Here is an 18,796-nt window from a genome sequence, read left to right as displayed (position 1 = left end):
GTGAACCTATTTGGTTGGATATAACAGTAGGGAGTCCTGATTCTCTAAGGCTCTATAAGGGCTCTCAGAGCAGTTCTGAAGCTGATGAAAAGGTAACTGACATTTGACATGCTAACACAGAAAGGAAGATTTGCTAAAGCTGCCATAAAAGAAGCAGTATCATCGAGCTTACAGTCATCCCCACAGAATTATGCTGTACACTGAGGAAAGAAAAACAACACACAATTGGTAATCCTAAAAAAAAAAAAAAAGTCCTTTATTTAAAGCTCAATCACTACCTGGTCCAGCGGAACTTCCACAAGAGTATCTTCATCTTCTTGTACTTCAACAGCCCCCCACATTTCAGACCCCTCTTCTCCGGCTTTGTAAATATCTTCACCTATAATGGGAAAGACAGAGTGGAAGGAAGTGAAGTCCAATGGTGACACAGTGTGGCTCAACTACTGAACTGCACATTCAATTTTCGCTTCTGAGAACAGCTTTCTGAGCTGACCCATCATTCCCCACGCAGTTCTTTCAAGGAAGTCTTCAGTCTCCCATTATTGTCAATTTGGTTTTGTTTCCTTTTAACAACAAATACTTGTACAACAAATACACCACTTGGGGAAGGGGGGAGAAAAGGCAAAGGGAACTAGATGAAGTCCTGGATTTGAAGTTCCTTCATTTCAGGCAAAGGTCCAGAGTGAATCTGAACTTAATACAGCAACATAATACTTCTGTTTCTACAGCCAAATATAGTATCCTTTAGTAATTAGTATTATTGATGCCTTAAGTTTTAACTTTTATATTTTTCAAATCCTGTACTGTTTAGTGTGTAACTCTGAAGTTTCTTGTAGCCTGTTAACTTCTGTTCTCTCATGCTAGGTAGACATAACAAAGCCTCTCCAGGCCTGCTCTCCAAGGACACCCAGACCGTCCTAGGCCCAAAAGTGTAAACCAAAAACCTCTGAGAGGGGGGCAGGCTGAGGGGAATTACAACATTAAACTGAAGCTTTAACTGGAGAATTAACCCTGATATTCAAATGAACCAAACCTATAAAAGTGTGAAGAACTCTTGACCAGTCGTCCATCTTGGGGTCCATCTTGGGGTCCATTTTGAGAATAGCCTCTGGCCCCCAGGGTGTACCTCTGAAGGCTTTTCAAATGAATACCTACCTTTATTCCCTTACTCCTGTCTAGTCTCTGGTTTTAGGTGGCCTCTCAAGGCATCATTATAACATGCATCTACCAAAAATTTCAGTCTCTGAATCAAAAACAAACATGCTGAACCAGGTCAGTTGGATTAGTTCTACTTCCCACCTCTGGGCGCCTGCAAGTAGAATTATGGCTGAAACTCCACATCTGCATTAAAAAAGTACATGCTCCTGGCCAACAAGGATTAATGGTTACATTGGTATTCAATTTTGCAAAGATTTTACACTATTTAGTTTAAGCCATTTCTTTCCCCTAAGTGTAAGTAGTAACTAGGGGTCTTTCAGTATCAGCTAATTAGGAAAGTGAAGATAGGTACATACAGAAAACAATTTCCAAGTGACACACAATCCTCTCTATTTTCCCCTGAACCAAAAACAGCCCAGAAACTAAAAGCACAGGTTACTCCAAATCATCTCTCTCCATTGATCTAGGAAAGATGAAGATGTGTCCATATCCAACATAATATGTAACTACAGTAAGAAAGAGGAAAAAATATTTCCACTGTTTCTGACTGCCTCTTAGGTCTTCACAAAAGGATCTGAACTTGGTAATATCAACTGACCACGTTAATTGATCTACATTGCTGGACGCTGTTAAATAAACAGCTTTAGTGTAGGACAGAACCATTTCGGTGGAAAAATAATGAAGAAAACCCCAAGACCTAGAGAAATCCAGAGTCCATCTGCATAAAAAGTCAACACTGACTGCTCTGGAAGTCAAGTTTCCTAGTTACTTTCTCATCACTATGAGAGTCAAGGGAAGAGTTTGCCCTAGGAACAAATTCTGAGGCACCACACCACTGTGAATGGGTGACTGGAGGGGAGGTGCCACATGGCCTAGAATTTCCCTGACAGCCACTGCCCAGAGGACCAGAAATGAAGGCCGTTCTCACAGTCTGAAACGAAGAGGCAGAAATGGGGGTGTCTGTGGCACATCACAATGAAATTCCAAAGTGGTTCCGCTGGGTGCATCTTAAGAGAGATTTCCTGATGGACAGAGCAGCTTGATCACCCAGGCATCACTCCTGCTGGAGCCTCCGCACCCTACCAAAAGATCTGTACTACTCATCCTCTGAAGGTATCCCTCTTGGAAATACCAGAGGGCTCTTAGCATCATTGGTTGGATTCTTATCCTAAACATCTCACACATCTTTTTCAAGATCTCATCTTCACACTTCACATGAAAATAATAATTTTCTTTTTTAATTTCCTTTTTCTTGGGGTTTATTAAATGTAATGCATGTGCATGTATGTTCCACTGAAACCAACTAAGGACATTCAATACTTGCTGGCAGTATGATTAATCTTAGACAATCTACCTGTATGTATCTTATTACAAATCTACCTGTATATATCTTCTTTGACAAGACTTTGGGTTTTTTGACAAAATCAGCAATAAAAACATGGAGCGGTTGAGAATAACAACAAAATGCATCTGAACAGATGCTACTTGAACTTCAAATGATCAATGCACTTTAAATTTCCCATTTTTCTGAGTTCTCTAAGGGACAGAATGTCCTGTTTCTCTTACTTGGTATGATCATTGTTGCCTCTCATCACAGACATTTGAATTATAGATTTCCACCATATTCTGAGAGGAGAACGAAATGTGTTCCTTAAAAGCCACCATGAAGACTCTCCTATTTCAAGGCCTTCCCTCAAGTATGTAAGAAAATAACCTTGCCCTAGATTCCTTGGCTCACTGAACTATAAAAAGTCAACTCAGTGTCTGAAAGAACTGCATTTAATATCACCATCCTTCCATTTAGACTCTGTAATAACACCTTTGCCTTCAAGGTCCCCAAGTCTTTCAACCAAAATGGGGACAGTCTAACCTAGAGCTAAAAGGATTTTGGTGCAGAGGCAATTTTCATCAGGCTTTACTCCAGCAGGGCAAAAGAAGAAGTACAAGGGAGATGACTGTGTTTGCCCTGGAGGCCGAATCCATTCAAGAGCTGAGGATTCTCAATTTTAAAGCACCTCTTCTTAGAAGAGCAGATCAGCCTCAGGGCTATGCTGAACAACCCAAGGAGACAGACGTACAGTATCTTCAAAAAACTTAATCATGGAATCAGAAGGGAGCAAGAAAGAGGGAAGAAGACTGAGGGAAGACGTTTCAATAAGGAATCATATTTCTCATTTAAAAGAGAGTGCCCAAAATGGTAGTAACAGCAGCATTTCAATAAGCAAAATCTGAACTCCATGCAATTTCCTCCAAGCACTTTCTAACAGGCGTTTGCTCAGAAAGCTGGTCATGAATACAAAGATATTAGTTGAAAAGAACTCTGCACAAACTGCAGCATCTCTCAGGGATACCACTGTTCATTGTCTCTCACAGAAAGCATTCTCAAGAGAAACAGCATTCCTGTTCTTCCACAGACTGAAAATATTATTTAAGGAAAAGAGAACATTTACAACAAAAGGGAAATAAATTATTTACCTCTGCACAAACATAAGAGAATGGAAGACAAATGTCCAAAATACATGCACAGTCGAGGAAGGAATTAAAACACTTAGGTCTGAAATGTGCCAAAACAGGTGAAAAAAACGACACTAACTGAAAAATGGGGAAGTTGAAATAACTGAACAAACAAAAAATTCCAAAGTAAATGGCAAGGAATGCAATTGGTCTTACATTAGGACACACACTTTTGTCTTTTGTTATGAAAAGTGAAAAGAAATACAAAAATTGCAAAATAATTTACATAAAATTAATTTGAATAAATGGAGCATTATGAAAAGAGCTTAAAATGTTAACATTATTAGCATTGCTACTCTACAGCCAGAAGTATTTTAGACTTTCTGCATGTGAAGTTACAAATATCTGGAGGAGGGAAGCCGAGTGAAAAGCCAGCACATTACTTGTTTGTGTGATTCTGTGTCAAGATCTTGTCAACGGGAGTTTGCAGGCCACATTAATCACAATTATCAGTGCTCTGAGTTACTTCCAAGGAAATGTTTTCAGTTGGGTAACTTTGCCTTGTATTTTATAGACAATACTTCAGAAATGCTTTTTGGTTTAGGGACAAAAAGTATGAAAAAATCTTATTGATGCAATATTTCACATCTCTGTGTCTGAATCATTAGTCAGTTTCTTCACATGTCTCTAAGGAAGAAAAAAAAAGGAAGGCATTTTAAAAATGCCATCAATTACATGAAGAAACATTTTTTCAAGTCTTCATCCTGTATTGTTATGGGCTTATATTGCAATCTCTACTGAAGCAGAAATATGTGGTGTACCTTGATGAAAAGTCCCAGCACTTCCATTAAATGGAACTTATGACTACTCCAAACAGTTCATACAAATTTATAGATTAAACATGCTCCTCTTTTATGAGCCAACTCTGACTTTCTTGTGCCTCAGGCTACCTGAAAACTGACCACAGACAGGGCCATGGCAACACTGGGGCAGAAAAACTCTAAAAGGGGGTAAGAAAGGAAGATGTGTCTCCCTGCAGCTTTACTGATAAGTATAAACAGAGGATTTATTTCAGTTAGGTCCTCTGTTCTTCATGCCACAGCAAGTGCAGCTTCTGTCAAGAGGCCAAGCAAAATATTATTGGAAGTTTCCTCATCTTCTGTGAGGATATTTTTCCATGGTGTCCAGACAAAAAGAAGATACTGGAGTTTTTCAAGTTTTGCCAGACACTGCGTGACAATAGACTACCTTGAGCCAAAAATCAGCACTATTTTTCATATCCTAAACAGAGAGAAGTTAGGTAACCTAAACTCCTGGTAAGCTCCTGTTATTTCTGATTATTTTAAAGTAGGGTCATGCTCAGCAATTTAGGTAAAAAGGGGGAAGAAGAACCTGCAGAAGGCCAAAGAACAGATCATTTGAAAGGAGCAGCCAGCTGGAGAGAGAGAATATGCAGAGGCTGGAGGATATAGACACTGAGGGATGATAAGGGCACAGTGATGTTAGAAAAAATGTGTGGAATGAGGAACTGTATAAGAGCAAATAGAAAGATGAGGAAGTACTGGTGAAAAAAAGGAAAGCAATGGGGTCCAACACACTGACTGGAAGGCATAAAAATGGCTTTTAGGGAGTGGAAGAGTAGAAGCTTGAAAGAATGAGAGGGGAAAAAAAAACAAGTCAGCAGGTACCCAAGCCAATTTAAGCTTCCTAAAGGAATCTTCCTTCAGGAAAACCTTCAAAGAGGAATGCTGTTCTACTACTACCTACCAGCATTTGAATGTCTATGTTCTGATGTTACCACACATACAGAAGTACAGCAAAAAAACAGCAGTGAAAAAATGCTCATTGTTTTCAGGCAAATATTTTTACTGATTTCTTGCTCATATTTATTCCTCCAACAAACAATACTTATTAAGGCTCTGGAGAGGGGAAAGAATTCTTATAGAATTTTTTGGTTTCAGGCTGAAGGTATGAATGAAAACTACAACCATAAGTGCTTTCCTATGGAGTTTCTTCAACAGTTGTGCTCTATCACACCTCTTCTCCAACTCCATAATCCCACAGCGAGAAAGAGTGATGAAATCTCTGAGGGATCCAGATGGCTTAAAGCTCTGAATTCCCTGAAGCCTTGTCAGGATTACCAGGAAAGGGAACATTTGTAGCCTGGTAACAGCCCTACCAAGGAGAGGTAACTAGTGCCTCAAAAAAGCCTGCCCCAAAACTCAACCTGTCCCAAGTAAATTCAAATGATACAGTTGTTGAAACACTGGCACCTACTTCATGGCGAACCTCTACAGCTAGGAGCAATAGAACCACACAAATAGTAAGAACAAGAGAAATTTTCAGCTTAAAAAGGCAGTGAAATTACATGAGCAGTACCAGAACACTTCGTCTTTAGCAATCAGGTCCAGGGGATATGGGTAAGAGAAAGGCAGTGTGGTCAGGTTTGGATCAGAACCTCAGAAAGGATAATGACTGGAAAACAGTGGGTGAGGTTTCTGATTTTGTACATGGCCAAGGTCTACCTCATAAAGCAAGCAGCTCGGTACTCAGCTGCTTTCACCAAAGATAGAAGGTGGTTCTGTATTCCTGCAGAGCTTTTCAGCTCTGTGACTTTGTTGAAAACGGACAAATAAAACCAATTCAATTTATGACAATGTTAAGACTGCCTAATGACTTGCACAATGACTCTTAGAAGTCAAAGATCTTCATTTTGAGAGTTACCTACTCTGTCCTGGCCCTTACCCATGCCAGCTCTTGCTGGCTTTGCAGTCCCTGAGAATTCATTTGTGTGAAAGGGATTCCGCTGCCCATTCAGGAGAATTTTCCAGCTATTTTCAAGATCTTTTATACTTCTTAATCTCCTGATAGGCACAGAACAGAGTAGTTACCAGCAAGAGCAAATTTATAAATGCCCAAAAAATTCTGTCTAGCAACATTTCACTGGTCACATTTTACTAGTTGTCTCAACCCAGAAGTGTTCAATGTATTGTGCATTCAGTTCGGTATGTAGAAAAACAAACCACGAATTGGTGCATGTAAAATCAAGCAAGCCCTGGCTAGAATGCAAAGATCATTTTCTGTTTGATGCCATTCAGTATTTCAGCTGGAATTCTTTTTCTACACTTTGATAAACAAGGTTATATGACTTTATTAAATACTAATAAAGTTATATATTAAACTAACTCATAAGAAATCCATACTTTTTAAATAATTAAGCACGGGAATAAATGGCTTTTATATAAGCTCCTTTCTTAAACAACATTAACTGTAAAACATTTATTGCAGTGAAAATTACAAAATTTTAGAGATATTAATGCATTTCAAAATTTAAACTGATTGAAGTTTAGTAGTAGAAATTTTAAAAGTCATTGTAATAATAGTCTGCCCTGAATATTTTGTGGAAATCAGAGGCATTTAGTAACTGCAAGCCCTGTATGTAAGGAAGGAAGTCAATGTGACTATAAAAAAAATTAATGTGACTTACAACAGAGGCTGCCTCATAAAACCAGTAAGTAAAATTTAAAACAAAATATAAAAAGAAAAAAGTGGCTCATAAAATTGAATAGTTTGCTCTGATGAATAGGGAGGACATCTGTTTACGCCTGTGCACAACATAACTTTATTTCCTGGTTTTGTGTGTGGTTGTTTTGGGGTTTATTTAATTTAAAAGTATCATTGTTGTACAAGGCCCATTTCCAACAAAAAGCCACTGCCTTTGTGATAGGTTTGCATGTGTGTTCATGGCTGTGACTCCTGTCATCAAAAAGCAATGCAATTGAAAATAACCTGGTAGCAAGACACATATGAAACTGTTGAGAATATTAAAAAAATAAATCTTTTTCTTCAGTTGATACTGTTACAGTCTCAAGCTTTTAAGCAATTGCTTCCTCTCTTCAGAAAATTTTGTATTTCTAATACAATTTGATGCCATTATAGAATGCTGACATCTGATGACCTCTAGAGGTTGTCCTTGTATGCAGCACTCTCCTTTACTGATAGGAAATACGGTAATGCTGGAGCAAAGGAAAAGCTGCAATAAGTCAGTCATCTTTATACATCAACAACTACAAAAACAAAGGACTGAGTGTCATAATACAAGGGCTTTTCTTCCCTCTCCCTATTTTGGTCCTTCATCTGATTTTCTCTCCATGTTTCTAAGCATCCAATTTATTAATTGATTTAAATTAACAGATCATTAAGACTATTTGCATTTTGAAATTAAGAAAGTAGTTCTCATTCAGCCACATCTTTTTTAATTCCATGCCTGTTCCATAACTCAGCCTTCTCTTGAGTACAGCTGTGCTAGGGGCTAAACTGTCACAAAACAAATGCAAAAGCCCTGAAATGTCTGCCCTGGTCCCATCATTCCAAACTGAGCATCACTACACTTTTACACCCTCCTGCTGGGAATCAAGCAACATGCTTTCCTGATGTTAAGTGTGTATATATATATATATATATATATATAAAATTTTTTTTCCCCCCCATTTAACATTTTGCAAAGTATTCACTTCCCTGAAAGCAAATCCAAAGAAACTCATTGTGTGTTTGAAGAAAGTAAGAAAGTGGCTGCAAGGTTTACCATCATCTTAGTTCCCCACTGGCATTAGAACACTCTGGCTACCATGATTCAGTACTGTAACAATACACACCGAGAGCAAAAAGGGTTCTCATTTCTTGCTATAGATTTGTCTCCTATGAGGAACAAGCCAACAGGTCTAGTAAAATCTCTGCAAATGAGAAGCTCTCTCTTTCTTCAGCAGCCTTTTTATCTGCTTTTACAATACAGAAGTGACATGGTCTATGTTTTAATGACAGATGGGTTTTTAATCTTAAAAGTTGTCGCCAGGAAAACACGGACAACAGTTTTAGCTCATAATGCAGAGCGGATACTCAGCAGCCCAGGTTTGTACTCTTTGGCAAGTCCATAATTTTACTGAAACCAATTCAGAGCAGGACAGCAATACCTGGGGTTCTGTGCAGCTCTCCCTATAAATAAGGGCTGGTCTTTTTCTTCCTTTTTTTAGCCAGTAACAAAACCAGGAAATTGAAATGACTGCTAACTTCTAAGACCTCATAATACTCAAAAATAGATCTGAAAAACTGTGGAGTGGCTAAGCCCATCTCCACTCTATGACTTTTCCAAATCACAGCAAAAATTCAAACTTCACAGTCTATTAACTCCAGAACTTGTTTTATAGTTTATGTAGGGAGTTACTTCGCAAGCCATGGGACCATGATTAAAGTACTGTATTTGAATGGAATAGGCTTTAAATGAGGGTACTCCCCTCCAAGAATTTTCTGCTACACTTCTGAATTGCTGCTTTCCTGATCAACTTCCTACATGTACTCTTTACAAGATATGGTACAAATGAAAAAATTAATAGATTGGGGTTTTTTGGTGGTTTGCCATCTTTCTTTTTAAAACTTCAAGTTGCTGATAATTAAATGTACCTTTGGTGTTACTTTCATAAACTTGAATTCTGCTGAACAAGATGCACTATTCTAAGCTCTAAACCTCACATTTCCAGTTGCAATTACCATTGCATGCAATATATTCAATGTTATTAAGGCTCCTTCGAGCGCAGAGAGAGCCCAATCATAACATTAATAGTGTGCCTTACAGGTCACAAACACCAAAGCATCAGCTCACAATCTACTGGATTTGCCCTAAGAAGTGGTGAATTTAAATCTTCCACAAAGAGCTTTCAACTCTAAGAAATTCTTTAATCATCTTGATTTAAGAGGATTATGACATGGATCAGTTGTAATATAAATGGCATAAATGCTGGTGAAATTATCAGTGTATTAAAAAATAAATTCAAAGTAAATACACATCTAGCCCAAGTAAACTCAGTGGGAAGATTAGGTTAAGCCTTAAATACACTATGTGCATAATTCTTTAGATGTTAGGACCCAGGAAACAATCACTTTCAAACAGTCTAGCACTCAAGAGAAGATTCCACACAATGCTAAATTGGAAGGGAAAAGGACAGCAAAGAATACAGGATACATTCTCTAGTATGAATATTTCCTTTTTATCTATTTCCATACACACCAAAATATGCATGTGTAAACTCACTGTGCAGTTTATTGGTTTCAGATTAAAATTAATTAATTCCTTATCAGTGACAGCCAAGTGCAGCCAACTAAAATGCTGAAAGTCTTTTTCACTGTCCATCAGGAAAAAATTAAATAAAAGAATAATTAAAATTAAATAAAATTCCTAAGATGATGATAAATGCTTCCCTTACTCAATCCAAAGCCTTTGAATTTGAAGGAATATTTTGGAATAAAACCGCAAAGCCATTTGAGGAACTGCATTGAGCCTTCAGAATAGACAGTGGAGCTGTACTGATCAAAACAGTACTTGGGAGCCACCATTACCACTGTGCTCCAGGAGCTGGCTTCTAGTTCTCCATCAAAAGTAAATCTCCATTTCAGAATAAGACTCCTCACTCTAAAATGAACCTGAAAATGTCATAATTCAAGGCAGCAAGGCAACAATTACATACCTGCTTCATACTTCACCCAATACTTCACCACTCAGTCTAAACTAGATTTCTAATTTCACTATCAGCTGAGAGAATAAAGCAACCTGATTACCAGTTTTAAAGGTATTTTCATCAGCAGCCCCACTAGCCACACAGCCACTGTGGGGGTCCATCTCACCCAGAGACAAGGAACAGGACAGAGTAAGGGAGATTCTCTGCTGACAGGGAGACTTTTCAGACCACTAAAAGCACACACATTAGGAGGAGGGGAAGAGCTTGCACAATCTGTATTCCACCCTTTCAACTTGGACTGGATGTTAATGCAGGTCTTCAGTGTATGAAGAAGTACTGAAAACAACAGGGGAAGCAGTGCCCCCAGAAGAGGGAATGTACCCTTTGCCTGTCCTTTGGATCCCAACATATTGACCCAGCAGCATAAGCTCCTTCCAAACCCAAAGGGAAGCATGATGGGTCCTCAGCAGACATGTAAACAAAGCATACAGGCACAGGATAAGTACAAGTATGCACACAGAATGTCTGGCTGCCAGAGGAAGCCATCCCCACTTATTTGTATTCTGAAACCCATAGCCCAGTATCTTTAAACATTAATTTCAATTAAGCTTTTTTTGTTAAAAATGAAACAACAGCTCTTTAGTTTTCAACAAGATTTGTCCAGTTTCCCAGTTTACTTTCTTTCCTGTTGGCTTTCTTCCCTTTTAACTAAATTAAATGTTCTTGTTCCACAATTGTAGCACAGCATTCACATTAACTTGTAATGAATACTTAAAATGCTTAAAATGTAAAAACCCCCCAATATTCTTTGCTCTGTTCTCAACACACTTCCATTATTTTAATACTAAGCACACTACAGTTTTGCAGATTATACTTAAAGGCTGCATGGCAATAAAGAGAAAAAATTATGAAATAAACTAAGCATGTTAGATAGTAAATAAAGGAAAGAAAAATTGTCTTTATGGTATCAAAATGGCCAGGTAAAACAACAATTAAAAGAATTCAAGGGAAAGGCAAAAACCTTGGTAAAAAAAAATTAGAGTTGACATTAAAACTCCCGAATCCCCCACCTGCTAGAAAAATTTCAGGGCCCTGTAACTGGTTTTCCAGTCTTCCTGTTCCAGATTACACACAGAGTGATAACAGATCACCCTTAACCAGCGTGATGGTACAGCACTGGGCCAGAAAGGAGGTTATCGAATACATTTTTCATATACCTTATTATCCCCAAGCAAAGGATGGTGGAACATTCTGATGGTTTGTTGAAACGCTACTTTACACCTCATGAGTGTGGATGGGATAAAAGGTTACCATCTGTACTATATGAGATAGATAAATGATAAGGACCATGGTATAATGCTGACTTCTGCAGGTATAACCCTGGCTTTCTGACAAGGGCAGTCTTTGACAATGAGGGTTGACTGGGCAAGAGGATACTCACATTGCAGCACGGCTCACAGCTCCTACAGCCTGCCTGGCCTCTGCCTCAGGTCACTCCATCTTGAGGTGTGACCAGAACACAATGCACAAAAGACAACAACTTTGTAGCAGGTGACCATTCGGAGTCAGTGTAGTACCTTTTCTTTTAACTACTCCACTACAAGCTCCCAAAGTTCTGACTACAGTGGAGCTCCCAAACAGGGTCAGAAGTGAGTGAAAAGACTTTAATTTCCCAAGAGTTAGAATCATGGAATAGTTAAGGTTGGAAAAGACCTTTAAGATCATCAAGTCTAACTATCAACCCAGCACCACCACCACGTTCACCATTCAACCTTGTTCTTGAGTGCCATATCATACTTTTTAGAGTATTTCCAGGGACGGTGACTCCACCACCTCCCTGGACAGCCTGTTCCAATGTTTTACAGCCCTTTCCATGAAGAAGTTTTTCCTAATACCTAATCTATGCCTCCCCTGGTGCAACTTGAGGTCATTTCCTTTCATCCTCTTGTTACCTGGGAGAAGAGATTGAGCCGCACCTGGCTACAATTGCCCACTCCCACTTTTACTAACAGGTGTTAATGTATGGAGGAAAAACAGAGGATCACAGAAGAAACCAAGAGCTTCTCTGAACATGCACTTGAGCTCAAACTAGAGAATCTGCTGCCTTGAACAGCTTCTCTTAGTTACACAAGACTCACAAAGCATGGAAAGCTGAAGTGAGAAGCAAACAGTCACTTCTTCAATAAATTTAGTGGCTTTCCAACCAATTCTGTCAGCAGGTGGAGCAGCAACAGCATTAAACACAGAGACAAATATGTCCCTTGATATGTCTATCTATCAAATATGGCTACACATACATATATATATATTCTAGCTCTTAAAAAAAATGGGGGGAAGGGAAATACCACACTATAAGATAAGAAAAACCATTTCTCAAAGAGGATGTTTATGACTAAATTTGCAAATTGCTGCCACTACTGTCACAGCACAGAGCACGGCAAATTCTGAAAGAGCCTCCAGCACCTCTGCTGTGTGATTAGTCTCAGCAGCTATCAGCTAACTGGAGTTTCTGTCTGTGTTCTTCCCCCAGGGTCTAGTCATTTTGTTACACAGAGCCAGGCAGGTAACCAGGAATCCTCAGGGACAGCGAGGGTTTGAGAGTTTGAGTTTGAGAACATCAGCTCCTTTTCCTCACGTTTATGCAGGGCAGAACAGTGGGGAAAAGGTCAAAATATATCTTTTATTTTCCTTTACCAAAAGCATTGAGATAGAACCATATTAGCTTAACTTCCAAGGTATACTGAAAATCATACACCAGCCTCTTGTGCTCTGTAAATAAAGCCAGGAATGTAGTGACTACACACAGGTGCATTTCCTAAGCAGAAAGAACTTTGGCAATTCCAGCTAGCCAGAGTAAATGGACAATTCAGGAACTATTCAAGCGTGTTATTCTAGTATTCCACTGGTTTAACTGAAGACCCGAAGCCACTATGCTACAACAGTGTTTGTCTCAGTACTGACCATTATCTTCAAGGACTCCTGTGGAAGCTTTTACTGCCTGTTTTACTTTTGTAGACTGCTTAGAAAAGTGTCGTCTGGACACAGAATTCTCTGGATTCTGGCTTTTTTTGTCTTTCCTTTTGGGAAGCTGAGGTGAGGAATTGTTTTCTCCTCGGTCACTGGATCCAATGGTAGATTTAGATTGCCGATCATTTCCCTGAAAAGAAGAGTACGTAATTATCAGTGATGCAAATTAAAAAGCTTATTTTTAAAATTTCATTAAGGACTGGTATCAGGTGTTAAAGAAGAATAATAATTTTCAATCAGTACATTTAAGTGATATCTTAAATTATCCAGAAAAGTATATCCTATCAACTTACTGTATGATCTCACCGATTAAATTCTCAACAGCTTCCAGGAGAAAAATCACATATTTATTATAAGAAAATAATGTTTCATTTAATTAAAAGTGGATAGATGAATCCATGCATGCATGCATATTATATGCAGCTATCTCTCATCCATATGTGTGGACAGTCACAAGATGTAACACGTTAATATGATTTGTTAATAAATCACTGTCTGTGTGAATGAGACATGGGCATTATTCTAAGTGTCAAGAGAAGCTGGAGGAGAATGACAGTCTTCATAGGGCGGTAACACATTCAATAGAATGGAACAGAAATTTGTATATTTTACCACTTATTTCTCTTTGGAGGCTCCAGAGACATTTTTTTGTTTTGTTTTGTAAACAGTCAGTGGACATGATCAACTACCACAATTATAAAGACAGACTGAGTCTGACTCCCTGCTGTCTTGTACTTTTACAGTAAACTGCACTTGTGGAGAACTGGTGAAAACAGGTACTTATATTCTGTTTTGGCACTGTTCCAAATCCACAGAGGACTCTTCATGTAGCAAGCTGGGGTTAGCCTCTTCTCCCAGTGAACAAGCAACAGGACAAGAGGAAATGGCCTCAAGCTATGCCAGGGTAGTTCAGGTTGGACATGAGGAAGAATTCCTTCATTGAAAGGGTGATTAAGCATTGGAACAGGCTGACCAAAGCAGAGTCACCACTCCTGGAAGTGTTTAAGAAACAACTGGACGTGGCACTTTGTGCTATGGTTAGTTGACATGGGGGTGATAGGTCAGAGATTGAACTCGATGACCTTGGAGATCTTTTCCAACCTTAATGGTTCTGTGACTCATTTTGTACACATATAAATAGCTATGCAGGATACAAAGCAGTGAAGGATCAAGCTCTGTATGTAGTGGTTACCTAGAACAAAACAGATTGCAAGCTGGTTTAGGGCGTTTTTCAGACTCAGCATTCAGGAACACCATTTTCTGCAAAATGTTTTGTAAAAGGTTCTGTGTTTTTCCTTTAGGTGTATAACTTGAATAAATAAATATACAAATAGATATAAACAGGTATATAGGAAAGAGCCCAAGCAGAAGCTGATCTTTGCTATGGAAGCTTTTATAAAAAACCAAGCAGCCCTTATCACAATAATATTTTCTCAGATTTCTTCTGTCTAATTGGCACTGCAAATAGCTCCAGATTCATCAAGCTTTAATAAGCATGCCACCAGGTGGCTGTGGAATTTTTTCTCTTCAGATTTAATTGAAACCCAAAGGACAGGGACTTTCCATCTGCCAGAATTCAGCTGAATTAGAAATTTGATACTTACACTGCCTTTAGACTTGCGAGATCCCACAATCGGAGGTAGTACTGAGGTTTTGAAACTGCAGAAATAAGCCGTATCTTAGAATTGTGTACACTGTCACTAGCACAGACACTATGTATCTATAACCAAGGCAGATAACACCAAGATGGCTATGGCAACAGAGGTAATAGCTTTTTTCACTGCGTGTTTTCACTAAGCATCACTCATTCTGTTTACTGGACTATGTTTAAATGCATAATCATTAACTTATTCAAACAAGTGCATTACCTCACAATGCATTCTCTAAATACCAAAAACTTGTAGAGCAGTATCCAATGAATTACTGTGTGAATGCTCCTTACAATTTCTTTCCATTTATTTCAATGAAATGGTTTCATGTTTTCCAAAGGTACAAAAAGCAAAAGTTTCTCCATACAGACACCCAGTTTAGGACTCTATTATGTGATTTTTCTAGCCTACAAAAAACCAGACCCAAATACAAAATGAACTTAAGGGAGTACATGTTTCACAAAACATTACTAAGCAAGAGTATACCTAAACTGCTGTAGCTACACCCAATCTCATTCAGCCGTACACATTTGTACCCTAAGAAAAAAAACAGGATTATGTTGACTTGGATTAAGTTTTCTCTGATACTAATTTTGTGATACATGATCAAGGGAATGCTTATGAGATGAATTGGTCTTCTGAATTTCCATTTTTGCTTTTTTTATTCTTATCTCAACTTTCTCAGAAGCTGCAAATAAGGTTTTGCATCCATAACCTATGCATTGTTCTCGGAATAATAATTTCATACTTTACTGGTGGCACTTTGTAAACAAATTGACACACACAAACACAGGAGAAATGTATCACACACCTTTAGAACTTACCCCTGTGGCCTTCTCGTTGTAGATTTGGACAGCAGATCACCATACGGCAACTTCTTAAACTTCTCTCTACCCACTGCAACATAAATTTGCCCATTCTCCAAGTCTGACCCATCCTGAACAAGTTTTCCATCTACAGTGTAAAGTCTGAAAAATATGAAAATGCTTAATATAATAAACCTTAACATTCAGTTAGGTGTATTAAGAGCATTGAAAGCTATGTTAATCTAAACTCACTAAATCTATGTTTAGTTTCCAGTTATGAAACCCAATAAAGTAGAGTAGATGCCATGCAATGATCAGTAGCTACATCTAAAAAAAAAGCCCAACCAACCAAAAAAACCAAAACCTTACTTAAATCACAGTTTATATAAAACTAATGAAGTATGAAGTGCTATAATAGATGAAATACTCTTATAATTTCTAAAAAAATAAATAAATTACTTTATACTTCTAAGGTCTTCAATACCTTTCCCCTGATACCTTGGAAGGGATCTATTCCATGAGTTCCTGACCCCCTCTCCTACCAAGTTCCACCTTCCATTTGTGCTCCAGAAACTATGCAGTAACCTGGGAAGAACAAGGCATTCACGACTGAAAGCCCAGGACCTGTGCACCTAACACAGACCATGCCAAAAATATTGCATTTATATTGTTATATTGTATATATCAGAAGGTTGGAACCTAGTGGGAGTAACAGGAAATACAGTACTACATCAAAACAAGAAGCCATGTATCTTGGGCACCTATCAGTAATAAATATGTCTATTACACCAGGTAGATTCTTACCACAATGACTTCTGTTTGAGAAGAAATAAATGCATCAGGGACTGGTGGGTGGAACTTACTTCCTTGTCAAGTTTGTGGTTTTATTTTAGCATGGTCAAAACAGTGAGTAAGGAGGGAACATTCAAGAATAAATTAGCTCTTTCCTACGAAGTATAGTCCAAAACTCAACAATATTTATATTTATTTTAAAAGTCAACAATAACAACTTTCATTTAAGTCTTAAATGCAGGAATGTTGAATGGCTAACTTAACTGACTTTCTAGAAGTGTTCTACAGGAGCTATTATATGTGTAAGTTTACAGTCATAAATTTCAACACAATGAAAGAAGATGTGAAAATATATACACAACTATACAATGAACATTTGGGGAAGAATATCAAGAGGCTACCTTGAGTACACCCTTGACTTATAACATGCAAAAATTTTCAGTTTAATAGAGAAAGAGCTTTTAAAATTGATACATATGGTGGCATAACCCTGAATAAACAGAAGAAAATCATGCACTTTACTGAACCAGGAATCACAGAATATCTGAGGTGGAACAAGACCTCTGGACACCACCTAGTTCAATCATGCCTTGCAGAGCAAGAGCAACTAGAGCAGGACTGTCTCCAGGTATGTTTTGAACACCTGCAAGGATGGAGACTCCACTGCCTCTCTGGGCAACATGTTCCCCTATTTGCTGACCATTACTGCAAATTTCCTTTTTCTTCTGCTAAAGTGAAATTTCCTGTATTTCATTTTGTGCCCATTGCCTTTTGTCCTATCACTGTGCACCACTGAGAAGAGCCTGGCTCTGTCTTCTTCACCCATTCCCACCAGGTATGTATGAATGCTAAGGAAACAACTTTTGTGCCTTACGATTGGCTGGTCTCAAAACGAGACTGAGAAAAGAAACCAAAGAAAAACATGAAACTAAATCAGGTATCATACTTGTGCCTTATTATTTCATTATTTGCCTTAAGTAACATGATCCTGCCTGTGAGTCAACCAAAAACCAATGTTTGGGTAACCTTAGCCAATGCCTCAGGCTTGGATACCATTTGTTTGACTTATTCAAGTCCAGAAAAGCCATTTTCAACCTGCTTGGTCAGTTTACCAGTAGACAATTGGCCAATACTAAAAAACGTCTCTTCAGATCTTTAACAATTCCTCATGAATCCTACAGAGGAATGGGGTGTGTGGACTAAACTTCTCCCTAAGACACCCTATGAACCTCAAGATTTAAAAGATCCACACATTTAAAAGATCCCCCTGAGCCTTTTGTTCCTCAGGCTGCAGAGTCCCAGCCCTCCTCATACAGCAAGTTATCTTCAAGCCCTTCCTCTCCGTGGCCCTTTGCTGCACTTGTTCCAGCGTGTCCACATCTTTCTTGTATTACCCTCATAAAAGTACCCTAATTTTCTGTGTCTCCGGCCACAGGGCAACACATTTTTAAGTGCAAAGACTGAAAATTTTGAAAGGTGAAATTGCAGCTTTTTTAAAATCTAGATCACATTGCTGCTTCCTTGAGAAGAGGTATGCTAACTCTGGAGCACTCCGTTTGTATTACTCAAATTTACTCCATAGTGCAAACACTCCACAGGCATGCCAGCAATTCAAAGAGCAATTTATGTTTCACTACCACAGAGTCAACATCAGTTACACACAAACAGTGAAAATAAAACAAGCTATCGGAAAATCAGCAGGAAGCCTATTTCTGAATTAATCTCACTGTGTTCTGCTAGATTGCACTTTGCTTTGGGAACTTGGGGGAAAAAACAGCAAATCAGTGTACCACAGTTTAAGAATTGTTTATGTATTTGTAGAGGGGTACATACAAAATGACTGGGTTTTTTTGTTCCCGATCTTTCATTTTGCTTGTGTTTTAATGTTATATTTAAAGCACAGAAGTTGTTTGTTTAACATAATTCACAAAAATGTTACAGATCAGCTGGCAATCTCTAATTGTATTTTTCACCCTGAAAATAATAATCACAATAGTGAAATCAAACATAATCAGTCTCTGAAGATGAAAGTGAAATCAAAAATACATTTTTTAAAAATGGATCTTCAAACAAATAACAAGCATACACAAGTTTTGTGATTCTAATTTCTGAAGCTACTTTTTTACAATTTCTGAATTTTGAAGCCACAATTTTTACCCACCCACTTGTCCACAACCATTCACAGACCAGCTGGGTTCTCTCTGGCTTGTATCATGTAACAAAAATGTCCTTGTGGTCACTTCTTCTGAGGCTGACCTAGGTCTGCCTTGTGAGATGTCAATGGATTTCCATTTTCCCTCCTGAATCCAAGCTAAAAAGTGACAGCCAAAACAAAGCAAGCGTACAGGCTGACAAGGGAGAGAGCAAAGACACAACTTCTGGGACAATATCCCCAAATTCC

At 38.4% G+C, this 18,796-nt stretch overlaps 1 protein-coding gene across 1 annotated transcript in view; it reads right to left on the bottom strand.

The window, feature by feature from the left end:
* DCDC2 (doublecortin domain containing 2) overlaps positions 1-18,796 on the bottom strand; it is a 55,640-nt gene that overhangs the window by 15,310 nt on the left and 21,534 nt on the right. Inside the window, exons 5-8 of the mRNA XM_042049143.1 lie at positions 15,622-15,765; positions 14,753-14,807; positions 13,083-13,278; positions 279-379 (exon numbers count right to left, since the gene is read on the bottom strand). Of these exons, the coding sequence (XP_041905077.1) occupies positions 279-379; positions 13,083-13,278; positions 14,753-14,807; positions 15,622-15,765 (496 nt within the window). The remainder of the gene's footprint in view (positions 1-278; positions 380-13,082; positions 13,279-14,752; positions 14,808-15,621; positions 15,766-18,796) is intronic.

The sequence above is a fragment of the Corvus kubaryi genome, unplaced genomic scaffold, assembly GCF_017639235.1.
Source record: "Corvus kubaryi isolate FWS band 111438036 unplaced genomic scaffold, C.kubaryi_AGA036_p1.0 69, whole genome shotgun sequence".
Classification (NCBI taxonomy): domain Eukaryota; kingdom Metazoa; phylum Chordata; class Aves; order Passeriformes; family Corvidae; genus Corvus; species Corvus kubaryi.
Note: the sequence above shows the minus strand (reverse complement) of the source record. Positions and strands in the feature narration are given on the sequence as shown.